This window comes from Paramormyrops kingsleyae, chromosome 4 (assembly GCF_048594095.1).
Source record: "Paramormyrops kingsleyae isolate MSU_618 chromosome 4, PKINGS_0.4, whole genome shotgun sequence".
Lineage (NCBI taxonomy): Eukaryota > Metazoa > Chordata > Actinopteri > Osteoglossiformes > Mormyridae > Paramormyrops > Paramormyrops kingsleyae.
The window spans coordinates 16,558,297-16,584,452 of record NC_132800.1 but is presented as its reverse complement, the minus strand read 5'-3'; the positions used below and the strand labels follow the sequence as shown (position 1 = coordinate 16,584,452).

Below are 26,156 nucleotides of genomic sequence, written 5' to 3'. Positions count from 1 at the left end.
AATTCTGCCAGAGGTCAGTGATGTGTGTTGGCGTTTGGCTCACTGGGTTATATCACTATGCTTGTGTGACTAAGGCCCTTAACCCCAAACGCTCCAGTGACTGCCTGCGTCTGCCTTCTCAAAAAAAAGTCTGTTTATATAACATCATCTGCTGAATGAATACAAATGATTTTTGTGGTCCTGTGTTAATGGCATATTCTTCCTTTCATACGATATTTATTGTTTCTAATACTCTTGTTACCCTAATCTTTTGCTTGATTCTTTTTCAATCACTTTATGTGACATCACTGTATAATCACATCATCACTAGAATTTAAATGTCATTTGAATATAAATGCTCTGATTTGCTTGACTGGGGGGGGTGGAGGTGTCTGTTTGGGACCTGTATGGAAAAATGACCCAACCAACTATATGGCTGCCATTTTCACATCTTGGTTCTTCGATACTTGCGATGGGTTCGCGCCCCATCCTGGGTTGTTCCCTGCCTTATGCCCATAGCCTCCAGGATTGGCTCCAGACTTCCTGCAACCCTGAATAGGATAAGCGTTTTCAGAAAATGGATAGATAGATGGATGGATGGATGGATGGCTTCTTTGATATTTAAAGATCAATCATCAAACATATTGGAGAAACTGTTTTCTCTTTTCTTCTCTGAGCTGGAGGTTGAAATGGCCACCAAAGACAGTTTGCTCTGTATCAGATCACAGTGGATAAGGGGGTCAGATTTGTTACCCTTAATCTGCCAAACACAACAGGGCTTGGGCTGTTACGTGGTGCTGATTTCAAACACTTTGTCAAATATCTATCCTCTTACCCAGTACAGGGTTACTGGGAGTCTGTTACAGGAAGGCAGGGGACCCCAGGAAACTAGGGAGACCATGGAAACCACACACACACAGAGCAGGGGTGGGACTCAAACCCACAACCCTGGAAGTGTGAGGCTATAAGCTACAAAACCAGGCCCTGTACCAGCTGGCTTTGTCAAACATCCAGCAGCACAAATTCCAGAATAAGGACGTCATTGTATTTAGTTAGTTTGGGCTGTTAATCTGTTCTGCTTTAAGGTCTCTCTGTTCAGATGACCTGAAGTCCAGGAGGAGCTGATTAAGGCCTTTTCCAGCTATGATAAAATAAAACTTCTCCTACTGAAAGCCACAGTCCATCTTCATAGTGTTTCTCCAAAACAGAGCCTTCTTCCCAGTCTGTGATCGTGTGCGTGTCTCCAGTTCTGGCTGGAGACTGAGATGGGAAGCAGGTTCAAAGCGGCCTTATCTCCGGCTTTGTGTTTCTCCACTTGCAGTATTCCAGACATGCCCAGTGTGGGGTATACAGTATTCCAGACATGTCCAGCGTGGGGTATACAGTATTCCAGACATGCCCAGTGTGGGGTATACAGTATTCCAGACATGCCCAGTGTGGGGTATACAGTATTCCAGACATGTCCAGTGTGGGGTATACAGTATTCCGGAAATAAATCTGCCTTCAGATAATTATCTCTTCCTCCCTGAAAGTGCCCCTGAGAAACTCCCTCTTCACAGCTATAACTCTGTCATTTATGACGGCCATATTCCTGCAAGGGAATCACAAACTATACCCTCCTCAAGTCTGTACTTTGGGCTTCTGATTACTCTGTCTATGCAGGCTGACATGAACTCATAATATCTTCATAATATCATTAGACAGCTGATCTGCCACCAAACACATATTTATACATTTTTTTCTACAAGACTGTCAATCAATAACTTATTCAGGGAGAGTGCAAGTGATCAAAAGGTTTCTGATCCAAATCCCATTGTCATAAGTTTGCTAGAAGGTTGCTTGTTCAAATCCCCTGGTTGGAAAACTGATTTCACTGTTGGGCCCTTGGGCAAGGCCCTTAACCCCAGCACCAACTTACCCTGCTTTTTGAAGTGTTCTTCACTGGATAAAAACATTTGCTAAATAAACAAATATAATGAAATCGCCAGACATCGATTCTACATCAGTAATATAGTTGTGGACACAGAGGCCCCACAGAAGGTCATATCTTGATCTGTCAAGGCACAGGGTGTACAGGGGGAACAGAACGTTCTGCCTGAGTCCATTTCGGTTTTGGGGGGCTGCATGTGTAGAAGCCTGAACCTCTATTAGTGTGTCGCCTGCCTCCTCTCTTCACGGGACCCCCAGTGTGCAGAACCGTGAACAGGACATAGATGTGCGATTCCCATGGCGGTGTTCCAGGGATTGACCGGGGGGGCTGGGAATTACCACTGTCGCCCTAAAAACCCACATCTTGTCGGAGTGGCGAGGAACTGACATACATTCTGAGCCCCTCCCTCTGGGATCAGGACTGCCATCATATTTCATGGTTCTGTTTAGTGAGGGGAGGCGTGGCCTCAGTCTGGGTCATACCTGAACCCAGAATGTGATGAGCAACCACTTCATTAACAGATAAACTTTATCCAAAGTGACATACGATTGAGAAAGCAGGAGAGAAAGCATGTCTCTGGGGCAATTGGGGGGTCAAGGGTCTTGCCCCAGGGCCCAATGGTGATGTCATTCTGCTGAAAGCAGGATTTGAGCTTTGTGAGTCCATACCTGCTTAGTCACACCGCCCTAAGTTTGCTGCTCAACTCCCTGCTTTCTCATTTGTAAATCGCTCAGCAAAAAAAAAGTGAGTCAGACCTTCATGCAACTTCAACAAAACATGGGGGGGGACAAGGGACGTCGCGATATAATGTAATCATACGATTATGTTTGCAGCAAAATAAAAGGACAGTGAAAATATCGGATGAAAGCAGAATGGAATATGGGAGTATGGGAGACGATCCTTTTATAGCATCCAGGATTTTTAATGTTTGCGAGGCTGAGTTTGTTTATATGGCGAGGAGCCCAGCACCAAAGCAGGCAAAAGCCGGACCCAGACGTAGCCCTGATACACGCTGGTTGGCGGCTGGGGAAACTTGCCGCGCATCAGCCCTCCGGCGGCTGTTTCTGCTCACGGTAGGAAACCGCCATCTAGTGGTGGGCTTTGGGAATTGCATGTAGCGCCAGAGTTTCTGGATATTGTGAAAGTATCATGGACCTAAAGACTGATTGAGGTTTGACTCAAAACACAATATTGTGCAGTTTGGGAATTTGCGTGGGTGTTTCTGTGCTCATAATCACAGGTCCTGAGGGCCCATACATGCTGGTGTTGAGCTCTGATATTCTTAAGTATTATTTTTAATAATTGATGCGCTTCGACTCGATCTTTGATCCAATACTTTGCTGTTTTTAATCTTTCCAAGCACTTCGGGTACCGGGGCGACGCCCAGCACCGTATCAATTTGCTTCCTTATTTGTTTGTCATTTTAATAAAAGCGTCTGATAAGTATGTAAAATGTAAATAAGTATAAATGTAAATACAACACTAAATATGAAAAAAATGCTGGTAGTTTTCTCTCTGGTAGGTCTCTCTAATCTTACATCCCTCGGAGAAAAGCCTAGTGTCACATGGGGTTAAATGTAAGTGTGTAGTTTTCTGTATCTTAATCTGAAAGTTAGTTTATCGTTTACCCAGAAGGTGGCAGCACATGAACACTGCAAAACTGCAAGCTTGGTACGTCGCTTCGTATACAATAGTGTGCTATCGGTATATTAAAAAGACTACATAATTACAAACATCAATAAATATTTTTCCTTCCAAAAACAATAGAAGTATGTCTACACAGTATACCCAAATCTAAAAATCCCCGTTGGCAGCATGTTACGCTGTAGTTTGGTTTTGTTTTCAGCTCCATACTTTCCCAGAATTACCCTGGACTGCTTCCAGTACTGAAGCCCAAAGAATCAAACACGGAGCTCACATAACTTGGCATGAGGCCTCTGAATTACCTAAAGTGGATGGAGTTTTTACTCCGGCCCATGGGGGATTCAAATGATACAAATGATCGTGAAGCCATGTGTGATTTACAGTGAAAGGTGACTAAACACAATGCACAACCTCTGTAATGACTCCACTGTCCAGCAGGGGGTGCCACATGTAAGATGCACAACAGGAGTAAACAGGCTTCCAGAGATGATGCACCACAGTCCCACAGTCCTCTAGACTTAAGTGCTCTAATCTTGTGGTCCCTCTATACCCTAGTCTCATAGTCCCTAGTGCCCAACTCCCCCTTTGCCATACTTCCATGATCCACAAGTCCTTAGTCTCCTCGTTTCTTAGTCCCCTTGTTCCTAATCCCATAGTCCACTACTCCTTAGTCCCCTTGTTCCTAATCCCATAGTCCACTACTCCTTAGTCCCCTTGTTCCTAATCCCATAGTCCACTACTCCTTAGTCCCCTAGTTCCTAATCCCATAGTCCACTACTCCTTAGTCCCCTTGTTCCTAATCCCATAGTCCACTACTCCTTAGTCCCCTTGTTCCTAATCCCATAGTCCACTACTCCTTAGTCCCCTTGTTCCTAATCCCATAGTCCACTACTCCTTAGTCCCCTCGTTCCTACTCCCTATTCCCCTTGCATTGACAAATAGATACTTAAATGCAAAGATTAACGAGGGGCAACAAGCAACAGGCATGAATCATCAGGGTCTCGCTAGGGAGGAGACAGGAGGGTCAGGCAGATGTGATGGGTAGGACATGACAGTGGTCATGTGACACGGGCTGTTGCAGTCGCCATGAGGAACTGCAGGAATGTAAAGATCTTGGAAAAGGCAGCTGGTGTTTGTCTCCTTTATTTCTGTGTGAGCCTATAGTGGGTCCCTTGTTGGATGGGATCCTGTTTCTACTGTGTGTCAGTCGTAAGCGGATCACACTTCTTATCGTCAGGGTGATGCCTGTGGTTAATGGCATTGGCCAAAGTTATTTGGATTTGCTGGAAACTCTACAAACTACACAAACACAATAACCAGCAGCAGGACTTGTAGTCGTTCAGGCACTTGGCCCCAGATGTTTAATTACTTTGACTTTATATCTGAATGAAAATTTTTTGTAATTGACCAATATGGTTCTTATTCATGACAATATTCAGTCAATGTTCTGTTTAAGAATTGCATTGATTAAGGATTGGATAAAATTTATTGATCTCGGGGGGAAATTCTTTTGAAAGCAGCAGATACAAACAAAGTGCATCAGTTGTAAATAACAAATGGAAACTTGCTTCCAGAGGAAGGAGAGGGACATCAGAGTAAGAATCCACCTTTCCACTGTGTTCAGGGGTATATCTGTATTGCTGCAATGACAGTGTGAGTGTATTGTGGGACACATTGTGGCTGACAGTGTCATTCCTAAACACTCTCTCTCTCTCTCTCTCTCTCTCTCTATATATATATATATATATATATATGTATATATATATATATATATATATATATATATATATAATGAAACCGAATTTATCTTATTTCTGGTAACTGGTAATCACCTACACTGCATCATTGATGATCAGGTGTTTGTTTTCCAACATCACAAAAATTTTGATGTAGTACTAACATGATTTATTAAGATTTTATATTATTTATCTTTACTTAGTTAACATATGATTAATCTGATTATATTACTTATCTTTACCTCGGGACCGCTGTAGGTTTTGAGCTAATAAAATGTCTGCCGTCTGCCGCCCCCTGCTGGCCAAAGCATCGCCGCTGCGATATCAGGCTGCTGCGCTCAGTCACCAGAGAGCGCGGATTAAGTGTGTTACTCAGTTACGCTTCGGGCAGCGCTGAACCGGGACATTAATAGGATAGAATAGGAAGCCTTTATTGTCAGTGTACAGGTAGCAAATACAATATACAGACAGAAATATATAAAATGTACATAAAGAGGGGAGGGGAAAAGCACCCCCCCCCCACTCATCAGGATTACATTTCATTACATTTTATTTTATTCATAATCAGAATTCACTTTATTGGTACAGCTGCATGTCCTATGATTTTGTTTTGGCATGATGACTATGATTTTTGTGCATTCACAGTCAACATAGAACATAAGTCAGAGAAAAACATCATAAGTCATATTCTGCATGGGTTTGGCAAGCTGAACAAACATTCAATTTTGTCTAACATACGTCACACTTCAGACAGAGTAAAAAGGGTTATACTGGCTAAAAAGCAAAGATTTTACCTTTTTGCCATGGAGACGCAGCGACATGTGACACTCTGATAAGGTAAAAATGATTCCTCCAGCATACAGTGAGCTATCCCAGCATGCACAGGGACACGGAGGAGTTTATAGGAACCCCAAACCCTGGACAGAGGGGTTCAGTGAATGAGGAGGTGAAGCTGTACAGGAGGGTCAGTCCATCAGAGGAGACTCTGTAGAAGGACAGAGTACCTGCCGCCCAGTCCAGATACACTCCTACTCTGCAGGAGTCTGAGGGCTCTATGGGTATGTCAGTCTCTTTATTATTGTGCCAGACAGAGTAACTGTCAGGAGAGCAGAACAGCATCCATGACTTGTCATTGTATCCAAGCCCACAGTCATCACTGTCTCCTTTCCTCCTGATTCCTTTATAAGTCACTCCTATCCAGCCTCCATCTCCACTCCACTCAGCCTCCCAGTAACAGCGACCAGTCAGACTCTCTCTGCACAGAACTTGGTACCAGCCGTCAAATCTCTCTGGATGATCAGGATGTGGCTGCTCTGCCCCACATGTCACCTTCCTGTTCCCCTCTGACAGAGACAGGTATCTGTGTGCTGTGTTGGGGTCCAGCGTCAGGTGGCAGGAGTCTGTAGGCAAGAGGAAGAGCGATTAATCCCATCACGAAGCCCAACATCTCCATCATCATCACTGTCACACCTCACACACTCACTAACACAGAACTCGCTCCAATACACACATTTTATTCCCAATATAATCATGTAGCCGCCCGAGTCTGCGGCGCTCCGGCTGCCCCCTGCGCTGTGAGACACGCCGCGCTGAGAGACTCGCTGGGGACCGAACTGCACTTTAGCCTGCGCTCTATTATTCTGTACGATACACAAAATATAAAAACGAAGCAGGAATTCAAGTATGTGAAATACCTCAGGAAATGTCGGACGCCCGCGCGACGCCGGCGGGAAGACGGGCCAAAATGATGCGCGTGTTAAACTAATAGGCTTAATTACTGGTAGATAAAATTACAAACAGCATTTATCAAACATGTTAACCATAAAATTATACGACACAGATTACCACTAAAAGTAAGCTTGTCTTTACGTCACAATATGAACTTCTTTCAAACCACTTTGGACACACACCTCTCTCCAGCAGCGAGCCGACGCGATGCTCCCAACGCGGACGCGGACGCATCTAGGCTGGTTCTCCGCAAAGCGCAACACTCGCGTATCTGCACCGCGCATGCGTACACGGAAATGTTCATAGTTCTCCGGTCAAGCTGTGTACTTTGCTCTTGCCATATTTAAGTATTATTATTAGTAAATTATTATTCTGATATTCCCTGCTCACGTACCACAGCAGTGAGGTCTGTGTATATTTCCCTACGTTTTACAAATTCTTTTTTTTCCCCCTCCACCACCCCCCCTCTGCGGAGGACTGCTTTATTTCTATTTAAACATTTATTTATTTATCTATCTATTTATTTATTTGTTTTTATTTACTTCCTCATATTTCCTCAAGAGAAGGAGAGGGAGCGAGGGGGGGGGGGAGGAGAAGAAGGGGGATAGAGAGAGAGTGACCGAGAGAGAGAGAGAAAAACAAAGAAAAGAAAAAACTGAATCTGCTTCAATGTCTGCTGAAGAGAGAAAACAACAACCAACATCTGAACGAATCACATCGAAAATCAAACGTTAAATGTTATTGAACAGCAGACACACCCAGCATTACAACACATGCCCAGAAGCAACAGCCGATTAAGACAGCGCGCGTCCATGTGCACCTGTCCGCACACCTGTGTGCACACCTGTGTGTGTCAGTGCGCTGGTGTTCATAAGGTTTCTCCATGTAAATGTCTAGTAGTGTGTGTGGGGAGCCACAGCCCCGCCCCCCCAGGACATGAAGCTGACATGGAGGAGACCCGGGCCCCAGACACCCAGAAAAGGGCAGAGGATAGTTCCGGCGGGGGGTCATCTGGCAGCCACATTGCAGGAGCCCCAAGGGGCCGTGGGGGCGAGCCCGCAGGCTCTTCCGACAGCCGGCCACACCAGGGCAGAACGGAGCTTGGGACCAGAGATCCAAGGGCCCCCCCACCCCCCAGCCAGGGCCCGACAGAGCCGGGAGGGCCAGGCCCCGTCAGGCAACCGCCGAGAGTGAGCCAGCACACACCAGAGCATCCAACCCCGGACATCGAGAGCCACCAACGCATCGGCAGCCGGAGACCCCATCCACCGGCAGGGAGTGTGGCGGGGGGGAATAGAGCCTGAGATGTTATTCCAGGTGGAGTCTAAGACCCAACCTGACACATGCGTATAGACAAACAGGCGCACACATACACAAGCATGCTTGTGTACGTTTTACAAATTCAAAGCGCCATTTCACAGGGCTGCCAACTTTGATCAACTGGCTGGCGTGAGATTTTCAATTCGGAACAAGGCTGCACACAAATGCATACGCATTTATATGTATGTAGCAGTATTATCACCTTGTAAATTACCTGTAGGGTTTGCAAACTACCATGCTTCGTCTGTGCAGCTACATGAGGTTAACGCGACGCATGTGCAAGATTCAGTACCACCAGAGATTGGGGTGGCAGTATGATCACGTTTTGTCACAGGACATTGTCTTTACATACGGTACAGATAGTATTAAAGTAGCATCTTATTTTTTAAGAATGAGCAGCCAGAAGAACTGTATATTTTCAGAGGCAAGAAAGAAAATATTCCAAACACTATTTTGTCCTTCTGTGAAGAGCGGCTTCAAAATTTAATGGCAGTATAAGTTTATAAGAAAGCAGTGTCATATGTACAAAGTACAATGGAATTTTAACTTGAAATTCTTACTTGCCTCCTTTCATAAGTAGCGTTATTTTTCAATACAGTTCCATCCATCCATCCATTTTGTGCCACTTACCTAATCTAATATACATAACATATAATCGATAATGTAGTATATATTATATATAATCTCTCAGGGTATATATTATATATAATCTCTCAAGGTATATATAATATATAATCTCTGGGTCTGCCCCGGGGCCTCCTCCCAGTTGGACATGCCCTAAAACACCTGAAATCCGAGATCCAGTTGCAGAGAGTGGTGTTCAAGCTTAACCCCCTCAGGTCCACAATCAGCCTTTGAGGGACATATTGAAGTCCATGAATGACATTCTAACATATGTGATTCTCTTATCCAAATGTGTAAGGGAAAGGTGACGGGCAGAGGCTATGGTGTCCCCAGTAGACCTGTTGGACCAGTATGCAGATTGGAGAGGGTCTACAGAGGTACGGAGATTGGTCTTTATGTCTGCCATGACCAGCCGTTCGAAGCGCTTCATGATGAATGACATGAGTGCTATGGAGCAGTAGTCATTCAGGCTTGTCACTGATGGCTTCTTCAGCACTGGGACGATGGTGGTTGATGTGAAGCATGCTGGGACAGACGACTGGCTTAAAGAGGTGTTGAAAATGTCTGTGAGGACACCAGCCAGGTGGTCAGTGCATTCTCTCAGCACACGGCCAGCTATGTTGTCAGGTCCTGCAGCCTTGTGTGGGTTGACTCTGGATAGAGTACTCCTCACATCAGCTGTGAACAGACAGAGTAACTTGTCGTCGGCTCCTTATTCTGTACATCAGAGTCTGCAAAAAAGTTGTTTAGCTCATCTGGAAGGGAGACATCACTACCACTGATGTGTGGGTTGGGCTTGTAGATCGTGATTGGCTGAATGCCCTGCCATATACGGCGTGTGTCTTTGGTGCAATTAAAGTGTTCATTGATCCTCTGTGCATGTGCCTGATTGGCTGTCCTCATAGCTCGGGACAGGTTGCCTCTGGACGTCCTGAGGGCAGCCTTGTCTTTAGGTCTTAAAGCTGCATTTCTGATTCTTAGCTGTGTGCGCACTTCCCTCATCATCCAGGGCTTTTGGTCGGCTCTCGTGGTCATCGATCACAGAGTTTATATACTCCTCCAGGTTAATGGCATCACCATTTATAGCAGCCTCCTTAAAAATGTCCCAGTCAGTAGATTCAAAGCAGTCTTGGAGAGCTGAGACGGCACCAGCTGGCCACACTCTTACTGACTGGTTTGTTGAGCTTCAGCAGGGATTTATACGCAGGAACCATGAACACAGTGACATGGTCTGAGTAGCCGAGGTGAGGGGGGGAAGGGCCTTGTAGGCTCACAAATGTTGTACAAACATTGTCCAGACAGATTCTCTCTCTAGCTGGGAAGTTCACATGTTGGAAGAATTTGGGGGAAACTGGCTTCAGATTTGCCTGATTGAAGTCTAAAGCAATAATAAAAAAGACTCTGGATTAGCTTAATGACCTAGTCATAGGAATGGAACTCGGCCGTTAAGTGAGGAGTGTCTGTACAGAGAATGCTGCAGCAGTACCACAAAATTAGCAGCTCACTGTGTAGGCAGTGATTGTACAATCCACCCCCCCCCCCCAGTTTTATTGAACGTTGTATGTCAAAACTATGGGAGGTATTTTCTACAAAAAATAAAATGAAAATGATAAAAAGAAAATACAATCTCCAATTTGCCATTTAGTTTTCAAAGTCTGTGCACAAAAAAACCTGCAAAAATGAAAATTAAAGTGAAATAGCACCATTTGCTTTTTAATTTTCCACTCATGCATGAGCTTCCGACCGGTCGTGCAGAGTTGTCGGAAAACCAGATGTTTGAAAAGAAGATTTCTGTGTGAAATCTCACATGCAGTCAGACAGCCACAAATCAGGTGTGAGAGGTAGACACAGTCAACTGTGGCTAGTTACTTTTCTGTAACCAACAACGTAATGTCTTCAGCAACTACCGCGACCACCACAAACAGCACAACTGCAGCTGTAGTGAACACTACCGTCGGAACATCGAGCACTCTTCGAGCGTCATTTGGATCGAGTGCGACACTGCAGGGGGAGGTTCTCTGGTGTCTGAACACTGCCGTGCAGCACCACTCATACGCATCCAATGAAGGTGTTTCTCAGTTGTTCTAGGCAATGTTTTTGGATTCAGAAATAGCCAAATCTTTCACCTGTGGAAAGGACAAAACTAGCTACATTTTAAAGTTTGGACTTGCCCCACACTTCAAAAACGAACTGATTTCTGCAGCTAACAATGCAGGACCATTTGTACTGATGTTTGATGAAAGTTTCAACCGGTCAACAAAAAATAAACGACTAGATGTCCATGTTCGATTTTGGGAGGCTGGTGATGTCCAGTCACGTTATCTTGGATCACAGCACATGGAACATTCAAAGGCTGAAGATCTGCAGCACCATTTCAAAGTAAGTGTAGTCAGAGTTTTTGTTCATGGAATGTTATTTGGATGATTTAAAGATACAAGATGTGTTCATTTAATTGAAGCTTATTGCTTTTAGATGGAGTTTTAAAATATTTCTGAAATTATAAGCAAATTTGCAATCAAACATGGTGTAACCGTTTCAGTTTTTCTTTCTCATGTCAAATTGTTTAAATAAAATATTTCTGTTCTTAGGATTGTGTGCGCCTACTAGACATGAAGAATCTCCTTTCCATCAATATGGATGGGGTAAATGTGAACTGGAAGTTTCTTAATAATTTCCAGCAAGAACATGCTGAACTACAGTACATGGAGGTCGGCAGTTAATTAATGTTGAAAGCTGTGGATTGCACACACTTCACAATTCACTCAAGACTGGCTTCTCTACATGGAATATCAAGAAACTGTTGAGAGCAATGCACTTTGTTTTTCACAATGTCCCTGCAAGAAGAGAAGATTATACAAAACTTACAGACTCATCTCTTTTCCACTCCCATTCTGTGGACACAGATGTGTGGAAAATCTGCCTGATGCAGAGAGAGCCATTGAGGTATGGCCAAAGCTTAAAGAGTATGTGGAGGCAGTCCATGGAAAAGAGCTACCAAACCCTGGAACCTCCTCTTTTGATACTATTTAAGCAGCGAATGAAGATCCCCTGATTTCAGCCAATCTCCAGAACTCTTTGTCCATTCTTGAAGAAATACCAGACTGATGAGCCAGATATCTGCTTAATTTAAAAATGTTTTTAAAGTTTTTGTCTTCTATGATTTTTAAGTGGGTATTCTGCATTTTGTTTTTTTTTCATTTTATAGAGTCTGGTGATACGTTTCATCAAAAGGGAGCTGCTCCAAGATATCACTCTTTTTCAAATGACCAAACTTGACCCTGATGACCAGAGGAACTGGGTCAATGCTGACATTGGCTTGGGTGCTGAGTCTGCCCTTAAGGTAATTCATTGTTACTGTTTTATATGTAGAGTATACTTAAAAAAATAAAAAATATACTGCATTCATTCCCTATGTATTAATTACTCGATGTGTGCTATCCCTCCTTGGTAGGCTCTTCAAAGCAAGAGTAGTAACAGAGTAGGTGACCTCACTGTCCTCGAATTTAGAAAGGACTGCTTAAGGTGACTCTCCAGAATTGTTAAGAAAGTGCAAGAAAAGATCCCTTTGAAATACCCCACTGTCAGGCAGTTTGCATGCGGCTGCTCCACTGTGTGATAACAACCCACATCTACTGAATAAACTCAACAGTTTTTTCGGTAGATTTGCAAGAAATGACATCACTCCTGCAATAAAAGCCAATCCTCACCCGGATGAAAAAGCACTGAGCCTCAATGTGGCTGATGTCCGGAGAACCCTGAGGAAGGTGAACACACGGAAGGCAGCAGGCCCCGACAACATTCCAGGACGAGTACTCAGGGAGTGTGCTGACCAGCTGGCACATGTCCTTACGGACATCTTCAATACCTCACTGGTGCAGGCTGTCGTTCCATCATGCTTCAAGTCTGCTACTATCATTCCAGTGCCCAAAAAATCCACCATCACATGTCTTAACGACTATCGCCCTGTTGCACTTACTCCCATAATGATGAAGTGCTTCGAGAGGCTGGTGAAAGACTACATCATCTCTACACTGCCACCTATATTTGATCCATTTCAGTTTGCTTACCGGCCAAACCGCTCCAGAGAAGATGCCATTTCCTCTGCTCTTCACCTGAGCCTAGGACATTTGGAGGACAAGGACACTCATGTACGAATGCTGTTTGTTGATTTTAGTTCAGCGTTCAACACGATCATCCCCCAGCAGCTGGTGAGCAAACTGGGCCCCCTGGGTATCAGCACACCCATGTGCAACTGGCTGCTGGACTTCCTCACTGCCAGACCACAGTCAGTGAGACTGGGTAACAACATCTCCAGCTCCATCTCTCTCTCCATCGGTTCCCCTCAGGGTTGTGTCCTCAGTCCTTTGCTGTTCAAGTTGCTGACTCACGACTGCTGTGCTGCATCTGCCTCGAATCACATCATAAAATACGCAGATGACACAACAGTGGTGGGTCTCATTAGGAACGACAACGACCAGCCCTATAGAGAGGAGGTGAAGCGACTGGTGGGATGGTGCAGGCATAACAACCTGATCCTGAACGTTGAAAAGACCAAGGAGATGATCATCGACTTCAGGAGAAAACAGCCCAGTCATTCACCACTCGTCATTGACAACAATGTCGTGGAGGTGGTCAGCAGCATAAAATTTCTGGGTGTGCAGATGACTGGAAACCTGGACTGGTCACCAAATACAACTTCACTGGTAAAACGGGCTCAGCAGAGGTTGCATTTCCTGCGCAGGATGAAGAGAGCACACCTTTCCTCTCCCATCCTCACCACTTTCTACCGAGGCACCATAGAGAGCGTGCTGACCAGCTGTATCTCCATCTGGTTTGGCAGCTCAAAAGCCTCAGACAGAAAATTGCTGCAGAGAGTGGTGAGGACTGCAGAGAGGATCATCGGGACTTCTCTTCCATCCATCCAGGACATTGCACTTAAACGCTGTCTGAGGAGAGCCCGTGACATCATCGGGGATTCCACCCACCCGCACCGTGGTCTGTTCTCCCTGCTGCCTTCGGGGAAGAGGCTTTGCAGTATTAAGACCAGAACAGCCAGATTCTGCAACAGTTTCATTCCTCAAGCCATCAGACTCCTGAACTCATAACAGCCCCTCCCCTACACCCCCTCCCCCACACTCCGTGTCTCTCCATCCATGCACATGTCACTTTTCAAGAACTTGCACTGTGTCTTGCACTGTCTACTGTCTTCATACTCAATATCTCTCTGTAAATAGTGCCGCAAAAAAGGTATTTAAACCTCTCCTATTTATATGTTTATATATACATCTTTTTATATATATTTATTACACACTCTGCCAGGCTGATGTTGAGCAAAATAATGCAACGCAATTTCGTTCTGTTGTGCACTAACCCGTGTATCTCTGAATGGCAATAAAGTAACTATTCTATTCTATTCTATTCTATGTTTGGAGCCTCCTTCATGAGCAGAGACCCAGAATGGTGCAAGGGAAAGATGAAGTCTCTAGTTCAAAGATTTCTGGAGGACAAGCAATTGACAGGAGGGATTTCTGCTGGTAGAAATCAAAATAAAGGTTATGCACAGCTTTTTATGCATGAACTACATACAAGCACAGGTAAAACTACCTGCTCAGCATTTCTGCCTGACGCCCCTCCGATGGTGCCGCTTGGCCGGCTGCAGGGTCGTCAGTCGGGAGCCTCCCTTCACAGATGTTTCGCTCCTTTTATCCCGGAACATCTCAGGGTGGTGGAGCAGCGAAAGGGACGTTTCCCTAACACTCCCTGCAGCCTTCCCTAAGATCCCTCTCTCCCCCACGCCTTGTCCTTCCTTCAGACCCAGAGCCAGAAGCTCCCTTACTCTGCCTCATGAGCTAGATCTTGCATTGCTCTCCTCTTCCTGTGGCCTGTGAGACCAAAGGTTTTCAGGAGCCGCTGCATGGATGTTCCCACAAAGCCCCTGCACCCGACTTCCACCGGGGATGTAAGAGCCTTCCAGCCGGCTTGAGAGCATGCAGCAGCCAAGTCTGCACACCTCTCTTTCTTCCTCTCATAGGCAGCCTCCATCTCCTCCTCCCATAGGACGGTCAGCTCCACCAGAATGACTACTTTGGCGGGTGCTGACCAGAGCACTATGTCAGGGCGAAGGGGTGAACTGGTGATCTGCACCGGAAATTTCAGCTGGCGACCTAAATCCTCTCTACCCCCGGGGACAAGAGGGTGACCCCTGCATTGGTGCTGCACTGTGCTACTCCCCCTTGCCTAACGAACTGGATCCATCCCTCGGATGATGGGATGCTGGCACAGTTTACCTCCCGCCTCCGTGTCTCCAGCAGCTCAGCCAGCTTGCACAGGACTTTGTCGTGCCGCCATCTATATCTGCCCTGTGCCAGTGCTGCCTTGCAGCTGCAAAGGATGTGCTTGAGGCCTGGGTTTGGGGAGCTGCAGAGGTAGCAGGGTTCTTCTGAGCCATACCAGGTGTAAAGGTTACGGGGGCTGAGCTCCTCATATCCGCCCAGGTAATGGTCCTGCTGGTCACAGCTTCCCAGGTGGATCATTTGCCGTGCTGTTGTTGCCTCACTGCTGTAACTTTGTATTGCTCCTCATCCATTTTGGTCACCTCGGAGATGATAAGATCTTTCCTCTCCTTCTTGTTGGCTTTAGACCATCTTAGTGCTGGTGTTTCCCATCCTAATCCAGCTCTGCCAGGCTGCGTAAAGCCCACAATCTCCTGGTGTTTCAGCCTCTCTGTGGCTATATCCACCGCTTGTGCTACATTCCACTTTCTGCATTTCGGATAGACGGGTCTGGCGAATCTCTTAGCTCAAATAGCAGTCTCACCATCTCCTTCTTGTAGCCCAGGCTGATTGACTGAAGTGGGACTGTAGCATATTTTTGCCAAAGAGTGCTGCGTTGGGGAGGCAGCGGGGAAGGCTGAGCCATTTCCTGATGTAATTGTTGGCCTTTGCTTCCAGTTTCAGGACTGTTGTCATGGTGATCTCGCCCAGCTTCAGTGGCCACATTATGCGTTTGTTCAAGGTGAACTGGTTGCACAAAACCTTGAATTTTCCGGGCAGGGAGCACTGATTGATCTTGTGAAGGCCGTCCATGAGTTGAGTTGTAACGGCTGAGGCCACATGCTTGTGGGAAAGATCAGCCGTATTTAGCCTTCCGAGGTTTCGCACTGCTTCTTCCACTACCAGGGGAATCCTTTCGCCATCCACGGTGAAACACATGATGTCATTCCTAACCCCTTTCTGGATTGAGAGGCTGCAGGACTTTGTGGGCTTGATTTTCATGCGGACCCATGCTAGCAATTCCTCCAGCCTTTTTAGGAGTCTTGCTGTGCATGCTGCTGTTTGGAGGAGCGTGGTGACATCATCCATGTAACTCCATATGGGCAGGAGTCTTTGGCCTGTTTGGGGCTTTGCCCCTCCAACCATTTGTCTCCCATCTATCAGGATAATCTGGAAAGCAGATGTAAAGAGGATGGAAGAGATGGAACATCCCATTGCTATTTCCTTCTCCAGCTGGTACCAGGCAGTTGTGATGTCCCGGGTTGTGTAGCAAACATATAGGCTATTGAAGTAGTTTGCTATCAGCTTCTGGATGCTTGATGGTACATGGAAAAACTCCAGGGCGAAGGTGATGAGCTGGTGGGGAACTGAGCCGAAGGCGTTTGCGAGGTCTAACCAGACGACATGCAGGTCCGACTTGCTGTGCCTGGCTCTCTGGATTTGTTCCCAAATCATCGTAGCGTGTTCCACGCAGCCAGGGAATCCTGGGATGCCTGCCTTCTGGCAACCAGTATCGATGTAATTGTTGACTAGGAGGAAGTTGGTCAGGCATGTAGCCAGGATTGAGAAGAAGATTTTCCCCTCCACGTTTAGCAGGGCAATGTCTCTGAACTGACTGAGGTTTTTGGACTCCATTTCCTTTGGGATGAAGGTGGTAACTGGGATGCTGGAAGTACGCACACTATGCTGCAGTGCGGCGGGAGTAGGGGCCAAAAGTCGTACTAGGCGGAATTGGCGCACAGAAAAAAAAAATTGATGTTGCGGATAGGAAACGGGAGCCCAATGAACACAATGTGGACTTATCCTATTTGTTCGTATGTCTGAAAGTTCGTAAGTAGAGGAACGTCTGTAAATCCAACATAACGGAATACATATGAACCTTTACTCTTACTTTCACCTACATTCATTTTTGAAACCTGTGGATACGCAGGCAGGTTCTCAAAAGGCAGCAAATGAAAACCAGCCCAGTACTGGCTCCGTGTTGGTGGAAATGAGGCATCAGTACAGTGTTCCCAGGTCCAGCCCAAGGTCTGCTTAAAATCTGCCCAGTGGAAGCTGAAACTAGCCCAATATGTGAAATCCCAGTATACTGTATCTCAAAGAAATAAACCAGTTTGTTGCATCCTCATCACTTTCAAATACTGACTCCTGTCTTCTGCAATCCCCCCCCCCCCCCCCTTGTGAAACTGAACAGGTAAGAAGTGTGCGCACATACATTAACACGTACAGTAGGTCCTCTCTCTGTATAAACACACTGGGTTAGAGGGCGAGTGCCACCTTCTGTATTTATGTTCGGGTGAGTAAGCCTAGTGTAGTCTGGGTTTTTCTTTTCTATTTTTGGTTTTAGTTATAATTAGGGCTGTCGAAATTAACGCGTTAATTGCGATAATTAAATTTTGGAATTAATTACGTTAGAATATTTAACTATAAGCGCAGATGAGTCGCTCCCATAATTCCAATTGTTTTGTTTACCGCGCCACTGAAAATGGAGAAGCAGGAACAGGATGGCCTTCTGGATGGGGAATTTAAATACAAGAAGAACACAGACGGGACAATAAACAAACACGTTGTAATTTGCACTCACTGCAGTAAAGAGTTTCAATTTCACCGTTCATATTCGAGCTTAAAATACCACCTTAATGCCAAACACGCGTTTGTCGGGGCAGCAGCTTCACCCGGCTTGCGTCAGACCACTCTGAGTGAACGCAGGCCACTCAGTAAGTCTTCTTTGGACAAACTGACCGACAATATAGCTAAATGGATAGCAAAGGACTGTAGACCGCTAAGCATTGTGGAGGACAAGGGTTTCGCGGATGTTTTAAAGGTTGCATCTCAGGACGCGTCCTACAAGCCCCCAGCGAGAAGCACAATAACTATTCGAATCCACGAACTGTATGAAACGGAGAAAAAGAAAAAAGAAGAGGCTTTAGTTCACACGGAATGCGTGGCTCTGACAGGAGACCACTGGACAACAGTGAGTAATGACAATTACCTTGGAGTTACTGCGCATTTAATCACTGAAACCTGGGGTCTGACATCCTTTGCGCTGACTATAATGAAAACGGAAGAGCGTCACTTTGCGGAGGCTTGTGCAGAGCAGTTCCAGACTGTTGCTCGCAATTGGAGCATTGAGGAGAAGGTGACAACAGTAGGCACGGACAGTGCGCGCTATATGATCGCCGCGGCTCGCATCATGCCATTCAATCACATGCCGTGTACCGCGCACATTCTACAGAGATGCATCACAGTGAGCCTCACAGACAGTGGCTTTGTCACTGCACTGGCTAAATGCCGCAAAATTGTTGGCCATTTCAAGCACAGTCCAGCAAACACAGCAGAGCTGAACGCAGAGCAGGTGTCACTGGGGCGCAAGCAGGAGCCGCTGGCCCAGGACGTGCCTACGCGCTGGAACTCCACGCTGGAGATGGTGAAGCGCTTGATCCGCAACCAAACTGCAGTAACCGCGACTCTGGATAAACAGAAGCATAAACTTGTCCTCCTGACGCCTCCAGAGTGGGACAAACTCCAGAGACTGGAGACACTTCTAGAGCCCTGCAGGTGAGCCTGTCATTGTGACCATTATTGTAGGCTTAGATTAAATGTATCAAACATGCATCTTAAATCAGTTTTGTTATTATGAAAACGTCTTATTTAAAAAATAAATGAAATCAAATATTTTATTAATATTACCTAGTATTAAAATAAGCTTTTTAAATTTGCTGTCTTATCTTTGTGTGTGTGTGTGTGTGTGTGTGTGTGTGTGTGTGTGTGTGTGTGTGTATTCCACTGCAGATATGTGACTGAACTGCTGGGAGGAGAGGCCTACGTCTCCTGCTCTGTAGTTCTACCTGCCTTCTGCCACCTGCGGCGTGTCATGGAAGTAACTGATGAGGACCCTGCATATGTGGTGAGGTTTAAAGAGAAGTTTAAGGAAGACCTCGCTTCCCGCCAGGCACATACCAACTATGCATGGCTCCAGATTGCAACTGCACTGGACCCACGTTTTAAAGACCTGCGCAGTGTGCCCAAGACTGACAGAGAAGCAGTGTGGACCACACTGGCAGGCATGCTACATGAAGACTCTCCTAGAGGATCACACACTGCAGAAGAAGGTCCAGCCAAGAAGAGGCTGAGCCTGCTGCAGATGGACTCTGACTCTGAGTCAGAGGAGGAGGTACAGCAGGACAGAGCCATACAGCGCTACAGAGCAGAGCCCTGCACTGCCTTAGAGGACTGTCCCTTACAGTGGTGGGCAGCTCATGCAGGAGCCCACAGCCAGCTGGCCCGCCTTGCTCGCAGATACCTGGCCACTCCTGCCTCCACAGTGCCCTGTGAGAGGCTGTTCTCTGTAGCAGGGCACATTGTGAACAAGAAGAGGTCTGCTCTGCACTCAGAGAACGTGGACAAGTTGGTTTGTCTCAGCAACTGGCTGAAGGATGAGTAGACCAGAGGACCGTGTGTTTAGAGCTTGTTCTATGGTTGAATGTGATTTAAACAATAAAACACTGTTGTTCATATTTTTTTGCACTAATCTACCTTACCCAAAAGGATGATTGGAGTTTTTTTCTGTTTGCCTGTTGAAGTAGGCCTACAGTATGTTCTGTGAACTTGAAAATGTATATGGATAAAACAATGTGCCTAGTGTAGGCTAGATTCAAACGGGTGGAAAACATTCAGTAACAATCCCTCACAATTATTTGAAGCCCTGTTCTGCTTGTTCTGCTTGTACTCACAATTAATAATAAATAAAACAAAGTGTGTTAAAAACCACTATCTGTCCCGATTTTTACACACATGATATATTTAGAGTTGCGATTAATCACAATTAATTAATTTTTAGGCTTTGATTAATTCGATTAAAAATTTTAATCATTTGACAGCCCTAGTTATAATCTTAACACAGTAGGGAAGAGGTGTTATGTTTTGTTAATTTCTTTCCTTTGACGCGTCCATGTTCTTTTCCCTGGGTCTGGCCCATCTTCCTGTGTTCCCAGCACCCAAATCCCTGTATTGACTGAAAGACTGAAAGCTATTGCTGACCATGAAATCTTGATGTAGTTCTGGACTAAATATCAAGTCACATAAAGACAATTACAAAATTAGCCTCCCACCACCTTAAAAATAGAGCAAGAATTAATTAAAGGATTTCTCTCTAAACCAGATACAGAAAAGCTTGTTCATGTGTTTATTTTCAGAAGGCTTGACTATTGTAATGGTGTCTTCACAGGTCTTGGTAACAAATCAGTCAGACAGCTGCAGCTCATCCAGAATGCTGCCACCAGAGTCCTCACTAACACCAAGGAAGTAGAGCATATTACACAGGTCCTTAAATCACTGCACTGGCTTTCTGATTGTCACAGGATTGATTTAAAAATATTATTACTTGTGTACAAGGCACTAAATGGCACTAATTTCCTTGAACGTTGTGAAGCATCCAGACCCCTGAGGGCATCTGGGAAAGGTTTACTCAGTGTCCCAGAATGAAGACCAAGCAGGTGAAGCAGCTTTTAGTCTCTATGCTCCCTGTCTGTGGAAGGAGCTTCCTGAAGACCTGAGGTCTGCTAACACTGTCAGCTCATTACAATCAGGGCTTAAAACGTTACTGTTTGCTGCAGCTTTTCAATAAATTAAATCAGCAGGAGTTTAGTCATACGCTGCCTCTACAATGTAACTTCTTTTCAGTTAACAATTTATTTGTTATTTGGGCTTTTAGGCTTTCTAAAATGATCTTTTAAATCAACAATGAATGTGTTTGCAATTCCCACCCCAAAGTTCCGAGGTACCAAAAAAGAAAGGGTACTTTGTGTACTGGAACTTTTGGTACTGGTACTCAAACGGAAGTCAATGGAAAAGGGAAAGTACCAAATGTACCGTACCTGGTGCAGTGGAAAAGCACCCTGAATGAACTTGCCTTGCTTTGCAATTGGATTCAAAGGCTACTGACATAAACAGCTCATGTAAATGTGAAAGGCCAAGAGGCAGCGGGAGAGAGAAAGAGAAGCTCCACTAGCAGAAGAAAACGAAACACAATAAAACACACTCCACCTCATTCAGGGAGAGAGAAGCGTGTGTGTGAACAGACTCACATTGTAAGAATTCTGCTCTGGTCCTGGGCACTAATACCGGTAGGATGGTGTCTTTGGTAACTAGAAGGAGACAGAGAGAAACAGGGATGTGAGTAAAAGGAATTTACTTGTGGGAGATGGACTTCACTCACTGTGGAGACAACAGCAGTAGATTATTATCATTATGAGGGACAATAACAGGCATTTTAACAAACTGCAAATCATGGTAAGTTACACATAATACTGATTTTTTGATTCTATACTGTATAAGAAACATGATTTATGAGTTTTGCAGCCTGTAGAATTTAGAGCTCATTCGTTTTCAGAAAAATTTAGTCTTATTGGAAAAAGAAACTGACTTCATCACACAAATGTGAAGCTGACTGTACTACATACTCTCTCTGCATGGTGTATATTAACAAGATCAGACTGAGAAATGTTTTTATTTATCAACCTGTATGATGGATCTCTGCCATTTTCTTTTCGCAAACATTCTCCAGTTGATCCTTCAGTTCAGAAACCACCTTCCTCATGTTCTCAAAAGAGCAGCGTGGACTGACAGCGATTCTGGGTCCAAATCCAGCTTCAGGAGTGACAGGAAGAGTCTGGCACCTCTACAGACACACAGTCTGATTAAACACCTTCATCCAAGCAAATATGTATGGCAATCTAATTAACAGGATCATTAACATCTGACAAATGACAGACTAGTTGAAATACAAATGAGAACATGCATCCATTTGAATACTCTGGTTTTCTTATTGTCAAAGTAGCTGTTCTGTTACCTGGAGGAAATGGATGTGATCCTCTGTGTGTGAAAGCTGCTCCAGCTCAGAGTGTCTCCTCTTCAGTTCTTCAATCTCCTGCTTCAGTCTCTCCATGTCTGCTTCAGTCTGGCTCACTACAGCCTTCTCCTGATCTCTGATCAACTTTGTCACCTCAGAGCGTCTTCTCTCAATGGAGCGGATCATCTCAGTGAAGATCCTCTCGCTGTCCTCCACTGCTGACTGTGCTGAGCTCTGTTGGTGACACAGGGAGCAGAGGACGGTAAATTACAATTGGCCCCTTTTGAGACTCCAGAGAGCCTCATTGTACAATAGAGATGTGAGCTGACAGGAGGTATAAAAACAGCACAGGGCTGGGGTTTGGAGCGTCGCCATGCTGGATGCCTCAGGTACTGAAACCCAGCCAGCACTGATTGGAAATGATCCCTCATTAAGCTCATACACTGTCAGCTGCAGGGATTTGGCAGAGACTGGTGGCTGTATGGGGCAGGTTGGTTGTCACCATTAGGTTTCAGTTTAATAGGTGACTTTCTTGGTGTTTATTTGCATTATGCTGGGTTGAGAAAAGTTGCATTTTTCTCAAATGGGCCTTTTATGGTATTTTTCTAAATAAATAAGCTACTACTGCGGCAACACTTGGTTAAACTCTGTTATCTAGCAATTTTGTCCCATTAAATCTCTGACTCAGAATAACCCACAGCAGCCTTAATTTGATTAATCCCCACATGTCTGTAAATCTGCAATCTGTTGAATCTGAAAGAATTAATATGATCACAAGCCAGCTGTGATCTTCTCCTCAGGTTCATACTCACTGTGATTGAGGCCACAGCCTCTCTCAGCTCCTGCAGCTCCTTCTCTCTCATCTGAATTCTCTGCTGAAATTCCCTCTGAGTTTCACCCATTTGTTTCTACAGATAGGAAACAAGATGGCAAAACAAGTTTGTTTCATTAGCTGAGATCATATTCATTAATCATCCTGTCCAGGGTGGACCCCAGCCTTGGGCCCTATGCTGCCTGGGAAAGGATCCAGGCGCTCTCTGTGACCCTGACCTGGATTACTGGTTAGGAGATGGATGGATGGATGGATGGATAGACATTCCTAAGTGATTTATTGACTGTAGGTAGGATAAACTGACCATAGACCCCTTGGTCCTGTTTCCACCTGGAATTAACATGCGTCCTGGGTGATCCAATCACAAGTGCACAGCGCTAATTACAGATGTGAAGACACCCAGGACACATTGAAGATGCACTGAGATCTGATCGCTGAAACCACATTGGGAGGTGGTCTGGGCCGCATATGGCCACATTCTTATAGCAATGTGAAGGCGAATGTGTCCTGGGCTGCATTGCAGGACCGGCTACTCAACTGACGTCCTATTTGATTTATGTCAGATCGCATGTCAGTTGATAATGGGCCACTGTGTAGTAAACTGCACTGTGAACAACAATAATGCATCTTTTCTCCTGCGACACTAAAAACTCTGAATCTGCTGGGAATTCGGACCGTCGAATTGGAGCAACATTGAAATGTTGTCTTTGTATTTTTAACCTCATATTTTTGCATGAGAATTCAGACCATCGAATTTCCGATGCATATTTCCAATGCATAAATATTCAATGTTAGAATTTCAGTGGCATATAAAATTCAAATTCGGATTACACAGATTTACTTCCATAAGTTTCAGTACAAATTCAATCAGAACTTTTTAAATGTGCATTTTCTGTAAATTTTTCTTTCATTTTACCAAACCAGACTTGCTCTGAGTATTTTCATAGCAATTATACTCACATGTGTTAAGACAAAAGTCATTTTTATTTAAAATAAATTTTATAATTTATATAAGAGAACTTCTGGCCTGACCTGTATCTCCTCCCTTCCTGCAGCAGCTGAGACTGTATCATGGCCTCTGTGTTCATCCATCATACAGGGATAACAGATACACTGCTGGTCGGTACGGCAGTAGACCTCCAGGGGTTTGTCATGGTGGGAACAGACCTTGTCCTGCAGATGTCCAGTGGCATCAGCCAGCTTGTGCTTCTTAAAAGCCGGAGACTCATAGTGAGGCTGGAGGTGAGTTTCACAGTAAGAGGCCAGACACACCAGGCAGGACTTGACAGCTTTGTGTTTTCTCCTAGTACAGAAATCACACTCCACATCTCCAGGTCCAGCATAATGGTCAGCAGAGGTAGCTGCTTGTAGTCCAGTCTTCTTCAGTGTCTCCACCACTTCATCCAACATGGTGTTTCTGCCCAGAACAGGTCTGGGTGTGAAGGTCTGTCTGCACTGGGGGCAGCTGTAAACTCCAGCATGATCCTCCTGATCCCAGCAGCTCTTAATGCAGCTCATACAGTAACTGTGTCCACAGGGAACAGTCACTGGATCCTTCAGTAGATCCAGACAAATTGGGCAACTGAACTGGTTCGGATCCAGTGCGGAACTGGCTTCTGCCATTTTATCACGAACGCTGATAGGATTCAGTTTCGTTTTCTCTCACAGTTGTCTGTGTGTGAGAGTGGGAGGAACTTCCTGCTTCTCAGGTTGCAGTAGGTGTGGTTTTGGACTGAGGCCAGACTGAGAAGAGCAGACTGGACAAACACTGGAGTTGGAGTTTAAAACCAAAGGTGAAACATGCAGGTTTGTGCAATTATAGACAGACTGTGTCAGAATTAGACAGAACAAGCTTAGATAAGTACTGTCAATCCACAGATTTGTTTTTTTTTTTATATTATTCTACATATAATATTTATAAAAATAAAGGATGCGGCACGTATAGGTCATATTTTTTTTTCATTTTATTTCTGTGTGTGTGCTGGGAGTGTATTTGTGTTAGGAAGGAGAGTCAGGTGACCAGGTTCAGAGTGAATAAAATTTTTCCATAATTTAAAGTTATCCTATAGATCTTCATTGAATACTATTAAGTTAAAGTCTCACACTTAAGTTAATGGACCCACTTCAGCCATCCTCAGGAACAGAAAGATAGAAAATATCAAAAAAGTATACAACAAATTCCAATAACCGCTTATCCAGTACAGGAGAAGTATTTTCTGCGATGAGTGAGCAAGCTGTTTGAGGGCATGACAGAATTTTTTATGGGAAAAGGTGTGTTTTGTCTTAATACTTTTTATGAATTGTTGGTGGTGAAAAAAAGAGTTTGAAGTGCTTAGTTTTCATTTTATTAACACTTATATTTCACTTCCTGACACTCGACCCGTTTAAAGATGGATATCATGGTCATTTTTTATTTAGTTATTACAAATAAACTGTGGCACAAAAATTGCGCAACTTTCTACATATATTATTTGAAAGGTTTTTCAGAGTTTAAGAAGTCTGATAGATTTGTTTCTTTTATTGAACGTCATTTTTCTCTGTTATTAAAAACTTGGACGTATGCGTCCAAACCACTAGAGGGCGAATTCTGAAGAGGTGCGGATGTAACGGCTGCCAGGGCTGGCTCTCCTGGGCCAGATGCTGTAGATGTGGTGTCAGAGGCGGCCAACTGCTGGGAGCCTTGGGGGAGCTGATTGCTAACTGCAAGGAGCCAGTGAGGAGACTGGCGGCTCACTGGGGAGAGCCTGCTAGGAGCCTGGAACAGGATGTCTTAAAATGGATGAGAGAGGGATATAGGGCTCTTGAAGGAACAAACAGGCACGCTTAGGTTCACTCAAATACACTTTAATAAGTAATACAAAATGATCTCGCATTAACACCAATACTAAGCTATCATATTGAAGGCAACGCAAAATAACTCGTACTACAATGGGTATCAAATAATATATATCTTATAGCTAATAGTATTAGGTGCAAAGGTACGAATGTATATATAGAAAAGAAGCAATAATACATAAAAGAAGCAAGGAAACATAAAAAGTTACGAAATATTATCACAAGCGGCGATAATTTACTCGCAACAATCAATGGAAAGCAGAAGCAGTTGCAAAGCTATTTACACTCGGACGTGCTATCATCACCCACCTTCACACATGGACTGGGGAGCCCTTTCAGTCCTGGCAGGAGACCAACACGTGAGTTCCGAGAAAGTGCCGGGCGATGAGCGCTCTATCCCACGGCT

General features: G+C 44.8%; 2 protein-coding genes across 2 annotated transcripts; one reads left to right on the top strand and one right to left on the bottom strand.

The window, feature by feature from the left end:
- Positions 1–5,758: 5,758 nt before the first annotated feature.
- LOC140588926 (tripartite motif-containing protein 16-like) lies at positions 5,759–24,577 on the bottom strand. The gene is made up of 6 exons (XM_072711589.1): positions 23,948–24,577; positions 22,896–22,991; positions 22,084–22,317; positions 21,753–21,912; positions 21,320–21,379; positions 5,759–6,689 (listed from the first exon to the last, which is right to left on the bottom strand). The coding sequence occupies exons 1-6, from the start codon at positions 24,536–24,538 to the stop codon at positions 6,157–6,159; spliced, it is 1,674 nt and encodes a 557-aa protein (XP_072567690.1). The 5' UTR covers positions 24,539–24,577; the 3' UTR covers positions 5,759–6,156.
- On the top strand, positions 17,689–19,677 carry LOC140588907 (E3 SUMO-protein ligase ZBED1-like). The gene is made up of 2 exons (XM_072711557.1): positions 17,689–18,791; positions 19,026–19,677. Exons 1-2 carry the CDS (start codon positions 17,719–17,721, stop codon positions 19,675–19,677), a joined length of 1,725 nt encoding a protein of 574 aa, XP_072567658.1. The 5' UTR covers positions 17,689–17,718.
- Positions 24,578–26,156: the final 1,579 nt, after the last annotated feature.